The 10,006-nt window shown below is 55.4% G+C and overlaps 1 protein-coding gene across 1 annotated transcript in view; it reads right to left on the bottom strand.

Annotated features, from left to right (window-relative positions):
* Positions 1-10,006, bottom strand: part of CUNH4orf50 (chromosome unknown C4orf50 homolog) — a 51,140-nt gene that overhangs the window by 36,311 nt on the left and 4,823 nt on the right. The window contains exon 3 of the mRNA XM_077750382.1: positions 6,580-6,864. Coding sequence (XP_077606508.1) covers positions 6,580-6,864 — 285 coding nt within the window. The remainder of the gene's footprint in view (positions 1-6,579; positions 6,865-10,006) is intronic.

Below are 10,006 nucleotides of genomic sequence, written 5' to 3'. Positions count from 1 at the left end.
GGCCCCCCCTCCCCCCCCCCCCCCCAGCCTGGCTCCTGCCTGCCTCTGCACCTCCACATACGCGGTTCCTCCTGCCTGGCTGCACGTCTTCCTAGGAAGGGTGTGCGAGGGTTGCCCGCACCTCTCTCTCTGCCCCTCCCTGGCACACCTGGCTCGGTAGCGGAGCGATCCCACCCCCGGCCCCACCCTGGGGAAATGGAAACCGGATCAGCCTGCTGTCCTGTCTCCAATGTCCCGCTTCGGGCAGCTGTGCAGAAAGAGAAAACCCCTGCCCGGCCCCACTGCCCTCGCCCTCATTCTGCTCCTTAACGGGACCCTCCTCCCCCGACCTTGCCTCAGAGCCCCGCACCGCTAGTGCCTTCCGCCTGCCTCTCTGTCCACCCCTCTGACTCTCTCCGGGCTCAGCCTAAAGGCCGCATCTTCAACAAGGCCTTCCCAGGCCCTCCCCCAAATTAAGCCCCTCCCCCTCACTCTCTGGGTTTGGGGCCTTCTGGGTGATGTCACGTCTAGCGTCCTCTCAGACCACAGACCTTAGAATTCTCCAGAAGCTTTGCCACAAAGCGGGGCCTCAGCCCAAAGCCACCGAAGCCAGAGGGGCCCTGGTGCCGGATTGTGTTCTGTGCGCGGGGCCCGCGGGGCCGCGGCGCTCGGTGCTGCTTCTTGCACTTACCCACTTGTTTCCCAGCTGCTCAGAATGAAGCACTTCTGTCAGCGGCTTAAAATCACCACCGGAAAGAGGTGGAAAAGGGAACGGAGGAGAGAGAGAGGGCGGAAGAGAAAGGAGGGGAGAGAAGGTAATGCGAGGAAGAGGAGGGAGCAGGATGGAGAACGGGAGAGACAGAAGCTCCCAAGGGAGTGAGCAGGAGCCCAATGTCAAGGAGGAGGAGGAAAGAACTAAGGAGAGGTCGGGAGCGCAGCGTCGGAGGCCAGCACGGCTGCACTGATCGCTTCTGTGTGGATTTCGTTCTGATGCACAAGTTGACTTCAATTTGGTTCAACAAATACCTGCCGAGCATCAGCTAAGTGACAGACCCTGTTCTGGAGCCGGGGACAAAACACAGACCCCCACCTCGGGGAGGCCACTTGGTGGGGGAGGGGGGCGTCCTAGAAGAAGATGCATCACCCCCTTCATTTCACAAGTGACAAAATCACTACTCAGAGAGGGAGAGTGACTTGCCCAAGGTCACACAGCACTCACAGCGAGAGATCAGAACCAGAGCTCGGGTCTTGAACCGGATCTGGGCTTCCTCTGCCCTTCCCTGCCCAACCCCTCTGCTCAGTCTCGTCAACCCTCCCAGTCTTTCAGTGCTCAGGGGAGCGGCGGCCCCCAATTTTACATGACTTCGGCTCTCACATGCAATTACGGTGAAAGATAAGCAAAAAAGAAGGAAGAAAATGAGGAATACAGAGCTATCCAGACACGAACATGATCAGTGCGTTAGGAGACATTTTCCTGGTATATGCGGAGACATTTAAATTCTTCCAAAAGTCTGTTTCTACAGAATGTCCATTTTTGCTTCGAGCATTTCTCATTTGATGATACCGAAGCAGCATCTCCCCACAAGTTCTTCTATAATGTGGTATTTTATAGCCATAAAACATAACCTCTGCCATAAGTGATGCCTTTATTTACCACATCAGGTCCTTCTAATAGGAGATTTAGGTTATTTCTGATTTTCACCAACTACAAACCATGCTGGAGCACTTTTAATATTTGACAAATATTCAGAATAAAATGGAACCTTGAGGTTTCGTGTACGTGTGTTTATTCTATAACTAACGGACTTGATCTTTCTGTGTTAGACCACTAGACATTTGTCTTTCCGTTTATATTACTCGTATGTCCGTGGCTTTGCTACATTTTAATTTTTGACATTATCGGCCCGTGTTTTAAGGTCCTTGCTTACTCCTGGAGTTCCAGCTATGCAATGCACACTTATGCACAAGTGCAAGCCGAGCCCTGAGCAGGGAAGGAGCTGCCTGGAACTTGAACTTTGCTGCACAATGAAATGAGTCCTGTAAATGCCACCAGGGGGCGCTCTACCCACACTGCCGGGGTAGAGAGGCTTTGGGAGAAACCCACATTCTTTTTTTTTTAGAAATAGTTTGTCAAATTAGTTTCCACATAACACCCAGAAACCCACATTCTTGATGCATGATCTCTGCTCCGGGATGACATGTTTAAGTGTGTGACTTTTCATCTCCCTGCACAAGCCTCCCTCTAGGCCAGACCACAGCCCCTGGGCTGTCCCCTGCTGTAGCAGTCGATGGCCCTGATCTCCCCTGTCTGCACCTGTGTCTGTCTCCCCTATGACATTTCAAAGAGCAGGGTCACCCTTCCAGCCCCGGTGCCCTTTCTTGTCTTGCAAACCACAGTCCTTTTAAATTTCCTTTCACCCATGCCCTGAGCAAACACCCTCCCCAAGCTCCTCCTCGGGCCACAGTTTGTCATTGCAGTGGCCCGCCCCTTCAGGGACCTGGGCCTCAAGCCATTTGCTTTGCAAACTGGAAAGTGTGTGATCCCAGGCCAGCCGTGTGCCTTCTCTGGGAGGCTGAGTACATTCCTGCCTGGCCACCTCCCAGCGTGGATGACATCGTGCTGGGAAAAGTGTTTGTAAACACAAAGCAAATAAAACATCTTCCCGCGATGATTCACTTCACCAGGACGCCCAGAGCATATCACAGGGAACCTGTGGGCTGTTGCGGGGACAGCTCCCTGATGATGGGTAATTGTCTATTGCCTGCACTTCCCAAGAGTGGACACCACCCCGGGGCTCCCTGTGCACTGCCTCGTGAGGTAGTCTCTCCAGCTGGGAGTTTCTATTTGCCATGGGCAGTGGAGCAAATCTCTTTTCGTGGTCACTTATCCACTAGCTTGCCGAGTGCCTCCTGGCCGTAGTCAAGGCCCCAAGTTCAGGGCTGATTCAGACGAGAAGTAAACCCCAGCCAGAATTAGAGTGCGAATTAGGGCCTCCAGAGGTGTGTCATGCCTCTGCGGCACTGAGGAGGGAGCGAGCTGGAGATCAGGGAAGTCTTCCTGGAGGAAGTGGCATTCCCACTGAATGGAAAGAGAGTATCAAGAGTTTATTGAGCAGCTGAGGGGGGCAGGTGGTAGAAGCTTCTAGACACAGGGAAGGCTACAGGCTGGAAGAGACTGGAGCATTCAGGAGTTCGGTGTGGCCGGGACAGGGTAGGGGGAAAGTGGGCAAGGAGCCTGGAGAAGGAGCTCAGCCGAGAGCAGCAGGGGCCTCGAATACCATGGGTAGGAGGTTGAACTTGATCCCACAGTGACGGGAGCCAGGAGGTTTACAAAAGGAGATCATTTGGGGGTCACACGGCTATCCCGAGAAAGGAGCTAAAACACCTGTCTGTAGGTCCTAACCCCTCCGGGCCCCCGCCCCTTCGGAAACGTGCTGTGGGCTTTGGGAAATCACACACGCGTGCCATGTTCTCAGAACTCTGCCTACTGATACAATTCTTGGCCAAGACCCTGAAGGGCAGCTTCTGGTTTTGTTATCAATAGGTTCTAGCTTGAAATTTTATTTTTTTTTAAATGTTTTATTTATTTATTTCTAGGAGAGAGAGAGAGACAGCGTGAGCAGGGGAGGATCAGAGAGAGAGAGAGTCACAGACTGAAACAGGCTCCAGGCTCTGAGCTAGCAGTCAGCACAGAGCCCGACGCGGGGCTCGAACCCACGAACCGCGAGATCATGACCTAAGCGAAAGTCGGACGCTTAACCAACTAAGCCACTCAGGCGCCCCTCTAGCTTGAAATTTTAAACCTCAGCTACACTCCCCTGCGAGCTGGTAACTGGCTGGCTCTTTATGTCTCCCAGGACCCCTCTCCAGATGGCCATTTTCGACCCCCAAATGCCCCAAGTCGGGGCTGCCACTGCCCTCTGAGAATAAGACAGACACTGGCCGACTGTCACACCCCATGGCCCTGGGTCCAGCCCATATGCTTTTTTAAAAAATCTTTATTTATTTTGAAAGAGAGAGAGACAGAGAGAGCAGAGATGGACAGAGAGATAGAGAGAAACAGAGAATTCTAAGCAGGTTCCAGGCTGTCAGCACAGAGCCCGACGCAGGGCTGGAACCCACAAACCATGAGCTCGTGACCTGAGCCGACACCAAGAGTCAGACGCTTAACCAGCTGAGCCCCCCAGGCACCCCAGCCCCCATTCTAAATGCCGGGGCCCCCAGCAGTGACCCACAGACTGAATGCCAGGCCCCTTCCTCAGCCTCACCCCCTCCACCTAGGAGACTGGTCATCGAGCGGGCAGGGGTGTGTGGTCGGACTATCCCAGCCCCGGTTCTGAGCGAAGGGCCGAGCCAAGCGTAGGCACCAAGGAGGCACCCATTAAATACCGACTACTCAGCCACCGACCAGTATTTGCTGGAGGTGCAGAGCACGGCGCTCACAAGTCCAGCGCCCTCACTTCCTCATCTGGAAATAAGGATACGAGAATGCCCCTTGTTCAGATGGACTAGACGAGTGACAGATAAAGGGCACAGAAATTCGCGCCTGGCACAAAGACACCCTTGTCAATAGCCACCCAGGCAAAGCTGGCCACGCAGCGCACATTCCTGCCACCTCGCGGGTCTTCATGACTGTTCGTCCATAGGGGTGCTTGGTATGGATTGAACTGTGTCCCCCCCAAAGTCCCAAGTTAAAGTCTCCAGTGTCTCAGAATGTGTCCTGACTTTGGACACGGGACATTCTTGGCAGGGGCAACCGGTCACGACGAGGTCCACTGGCCTGACTAGTGTCCTTACAAAAGGGGGACGTTTGGACACAGAGACAGAACAGACAGGCAGAGAGGGAAGATGTGCCGTAAAAACACAGAGGGAAGACAGCACCCACCAGCCCAGGAGAGGGGCTCGAACAGACCCTCCCTCACAGCCTCAGAAGCCCATGAATCCTGCCAATGCCCTGACTTTGGATGTCAAGTTCCAGAACTATCGTCTCAACCACTGGGTTTGTGACAGCTCCAATAAATGACAATTTCCATCCACACACAATTTATTTTCCAGAATTACAATAAGGTGCCAAGACGAAAATGCACACTGGTTTCCTTTATCTGGTGGCTATAACAGAGGGAGAATGAATAGACCACACAGAAGAGAGAAAGCAGGGGCAGAGAGTTGTTATTTTCTTAAAAAAAAAAAAAAAAAAAAAAACACAGAGAAACTCATTATTCAAATGAGCCAGGCAGGATGCACTGCATTCCTTGGGAAAACATAGCGCATTTAAAGGTCTAATTGATTTGAAATAGATTTATCTTCTCCAAAGAAAAATTGAACTTTTTTTCTTTTGGTGTTAGCTTTTTTAATGAGTGATCTTCTTTCGGGAAGTTTGCTCACAGATTTTTCCTTAAATGTAAATTGGAGGGAGACAGGATCTTGAGCTCTTTCTTGCAAGGAGCTGAGTCAACTCTCTCGGCCAGGGACTCAGGCCAAGGCAGGAGAAACAGAGCACTTTGGACCACCATCAACTCTGGATCAAGCCCCAGTTCTGCCTCCCACTAGCTGTGTGACCACAGACCCGTGCAACACCTCTCTGAGCCTCAATTTCCTCTCATGTGGCATGGGGATACCATCGGCACCTACCTCACAATCTGCATGAGCACTGAATGAAATAACGCCTTCGAACACTCCCAGGAGGGTCCGGAGCACAGGACTATGTTAAACACAAGCTTTTACTCTTCTATTGGCCAAACGAAAGAATAAATGTCCAGTCGGCCCTCGTTACAGGCAGAGCTTAAGAAAATCACCCAAGGTCACACAGCTAGTCATTAAGAGAACCAGAAAGGAACCCAACCCTGTGGGGTTTTCACTGCGTAGTCCTGGGACCCCCTGAGTGATGATGCTGGACCGAGGCTCCAAAGAGCCCCCAGACCTGGGCCCTGCCCTCACGGAGCGCACAGTCTAAGGGAGGAGCACTCAAGAAGCACGGACGGCACTTGCCACCAGGGACCGTCCCCACCTTTGGAGCTACGGGGAAGGTGGAAGAGGAGGTCATCATCTTCTGAAGGAGGGGACGGATTGGGAAGACTTTCTGGGCACACGGCAGTGACATAACACTGCACACCCAAGGGTCTCATCGGGCACACAGCCGGGACTCGGTAACTGCTGGACAGATGGATGAACAGGAGGGGACAGCTGATGAGGGATGAGGGGCGGCTGGTTGGTTCCCTGTAGACTGGCTGGATGGACAGATGGACAGCCGGATGGTTGTGTGAATGAGACGATGGAGCATCGGTAGACAAACGGACAGATGGACAGACGTGCAGGTATATGGGTGAACGGGGGGATGGGTGGATGAGAAGGGGGACAGATGGGCAGTGAGGTGGCCGTGCTGAAGAATGGGTAGCGGAAGGTGTGTGACTGGCTGTGCAGATAGGTGGCTAGGTGGCTGATGGAATGAAGGATGGATGGACGGATGGATGGGGCTAATCAGGCTGGATCCGAGTAGATGACGAGGAAAACTGGGGGATGAAGGAGCTGGTGACTGGCAGGTGGCTGTAGGAGAAAGAGAAATCTGAAAACTCACTGGTGCCCCGGGTTGCGGCCACTTACCGGGCTGCAGGGACCGGCAGCGGCGGTGCTGCGCGCGCTCTCCCCGGACGCCCGGGCCCCCAGCTCCTCTCGAAGGCTGCGGTTTTGCTGCGCCAGGTCCTCCACCCGGCCCTGCAGGCCGATCTCCGACAGCTTGAGCTCGTAGATGCAGCAGCGAAGATCCTCCAGCTGCCCGCGGAGCCGGCGTTCCGTGGCGCGCTGCTCCCNNTCCTGGCCCCGCAGCCGCTCCCGCAGCCGCCGCAGCCGCCACCGCTGCCGCCGGGCCACGCGCTCCTTCTCCAGAACCTACAAGTTGGCGGTGGATCGAGGGCGTCAGGAAGTCAGCCCCGAGGGACACACCGTCGCGCACAGCGTTTTTATGTTAAACTTCGATATTCTGCCCGTCGGGGAGGTTTGGTTGTGCGTTCAGTTTCTCATTAAACTATTGCATCAGATATTATTTATTCCNCCGCTTGGACCCGCCTGCGTTTCCCGGCTTCCGCCCAGGACCTCCCACACCTCTCCATTTCCATACCCCTGGAGCGTTCATGCCTGGCCCCGCGAAGGTCGGCCAGCCCCGGCTTCTGGCTGCCCAGACCCCCCGCAGCAGGAGTACTGAGAATACCTCCAATAACTAGGTACAGTCACTATGCCCTTGGGGTGCTCCGGATGACTGGCTTCATAATCGCTCGCCAAGGCCAGGATTCTAACCCCTGTGTATCCGAAAGGTCCAGAGAACACAGCTCTCTTGTTCTTAGACCAACCCCCCACCCCCCCACCCCCACCCCCGGGGGGTGAGCTGTGAGCTGCACCAGGCCGACCCAGCCACCGCGACCCCGGGAGGGAGTCCTGGCCCAATTTCCAGAAAGGATTGACCCCAAGGGGTAGAACTACTCCTCTCTCAGCTACCAGCGCCTGCTGCCGGCCGGGAGAGCTCGCCGTGCGGAAGACAAGACGCGGGGACAGCTCGGCAGGCTTTGTTTGACAGCCTGACCCTGGGGAGGTGGGGCAGGTGACCCTGGAGCCGGATTCCCCGGGACGAAGCCTGTTCCCGGTTATCCCGTCACGGGCGGTGCGCTGTCCCCAGAAGGGTCCGCCTTCACCGGCTTTCAGAAGGGCCACAGGGCACCGCAAACCTGAGATGGCTGTGCACGCAGAGGCCTCCTGGGAACAATGACCGCAAAACTGCCCTTTGGCCCAGATCGTGTATGAAGAGCAGAGAGAGCTCACCCACGCACTCCTACGAAACTTGCTCCAAGTGCGGACATCTCCGGGGAGGGGCTCGGGGTCAGAGGGGCTGGGCTAGGGGTAGCTGGGCCCAGCGGCCACAGAGGGACCCGGAGCAGCGCGCCTCCACCGCGCGGGCGTCGTGCCCCTCCTCCGGAAGTGGGGTTTCCTGGCTGGCCCCTCCTCCGGAAGTGGGGTTTCCTGACTGGCCCCTTCTCCGGAAGTGGGGTTTCCTGGCTGGCCCCTCCTCCGGAAGTGGGGTTTCCTGGCTGGCCCCTCCTCCGGAAGTGGGGTTTCCTGACTGGCCCCTTCTCCGGAAGTGGGGTTTCCTGGCTGGCCCCTCCTCCGGAAGTGGGGTTTCCTGGCTGGCCCCTCCTCCGGAAGTGGGGTTTCCTGACTGGCCCCTCCTCCGGAAGTGGGGTTTCCTGACTGGCCTTTCCAGGAGCATACAGGTTCCATGAGACGGACGGCCCTAGGGAGGCCGTAGAGCTGCTGGTCCCGTGGGGTCTGAGCGCACCCTCGTCCTCCATGTCTCCGTCACACTGGGAACATCTCGTGACTGCAGGGCTGTGGCTGACTCGCCTTGGAAACCCTCCATGGATATCAGGCATGGCCCCCAACGTATTTACCAAAGGGTCTTCCACGGATTGATGAGATTCTTCCCGCTGGGAACCCACACCACACCCCTGCCTCTCACGGGACCGACGATGGCGTGCTCGCAGCCGAGAGGGACAATTAACTGTACTTTCTGCACCCAAGTTCAATGTAGAGGGCAAAAAAAAAAAAAAAAAATGCCACTTGCACGTCACTCTGGCATTTTGAAGACGAATTTCCACTTAATCGAACCCCTTATCTTTCCACACTCCACGTCTGTCTCAGCGAATGCCTACATCAGAGATTTTTGAACTTTTTTAACGGCTCCCTGCACTTCGACATCACGCCCCTTTACATACACACGTGTGTGCCATTGACACAAGTGTCACGAAATAGCCCTCTTCCTTATACGCATGATGCCCTTTCTTATTTCCTTGTTGATTCTGTTTTTGGAACTTGTTTCCCAACCCGACGGTGAGCGTTCACCTGCAACTTGACCGTTGCTGCTGGGCTGTAAGGAGTGATCAGCGGAAAGTGGGTCTTTGAGAACCATGGGTGGCTGTCCTGGAAGGCTGTCATTTCTGTCCCTGCGGTATTTTCTAATGTGCCCTACCCTCCAGCCTTCTTCGTCGTCCCGGCATATTTCAATAAAGACTAATACGTATGAAAACAGCTGGTGTTATTTGCTGTTACTGTTGTGAGCATTTTACACGCACTGACTCTCTAAACCCACACAATAGTCCAGGAGGGTTGGTCGTATATCATTTCCCATTTCACAGATGAGGAAACTGAGGCCCAGAAAGGTTAAATCACACCCCGTGAGTGGAAGAGCCAGGGCTCGGCACCAGGCGTCTGCCTCTGGAGTCCACCCCCTTAACCATCCACGGTTTCTTGAATGCACTAACTTGTCTCTCTGCCTCCACCACCTCTCTCTGTCTCCCATGCAACTGGAATAATTTTCCCTAGACCCTGTCCTGAGCCTCTCCTGCTGAAGTCCCCCAAAGCCTGCTCCTCACTGCGGTCAATACCCTGGTCCTTCTGGAACCATACTGTCTCACCAACGCCCTCCCCGTGCCCACGCCCTCTCCTCTGGCCCTGATATGTTCTCCACACCTTTGTGCCTGTGCACGGGCTGTTCCCAGGCTTCACATGCCCTTCCCCCAAGGGCCAGCTCCATTGGCTCAGTTCTCGGTCACTTCCCCTGCCCCCGACTCCATCCACACTACGCCTGCACCCTCCTCCTGGCACCTGGAATCCGGTTTGGGAGTTACCCATCTCCAATCTGTGTCCCCACCTGCATGTTGCCTCCCAAGGCCGGTGACCCTGCATCAGTCAACATCCGCTTGTCCCCAGCCAGAGCTGGCTTCCCCAATGTCTGTTACGAGGGCCACAGAAATGAATGTCTGACCAAAGCTCCCAGGGGGTGCCCAGCCCCTGCAGGTCACCCTGTGCTTTCACCAACCCCCTCCCCCAGCAGATCCCAGCCAGAACCTTTGTGAGGCTTTACAGATGGGGCTGCTGAGATCCAGAGAGACCACGTGACCCTGCCCCAGGCCCAGCACTGGGGGCATTAGGAGCCCTCAAAGCCCCCCCCGGCTGGGCTCCCCCAGCCCCCCCCCGGCCCCCA

Source organism: Crocuta crocuta, unplaced genomic scaffold (genome assembly GCF_008692635.1).
Source record: "Crocuta crocuta isolate KB4526 unplaced genomic scaffold, BGI_CrCroc_1.0 scaffold179, whole genome shotgun sequence".
NCBI lineage: Eukaryota > Metazoa > Chordata > Mammalia > Carnivora > Hyaenidae > Crocuta > Crocuta crocuta.
The sequence above is the reverse complement of the archived record's forward strand: the minus strand, read 5'-3'. Positions and strand labels throughout refer to the sequence as shown.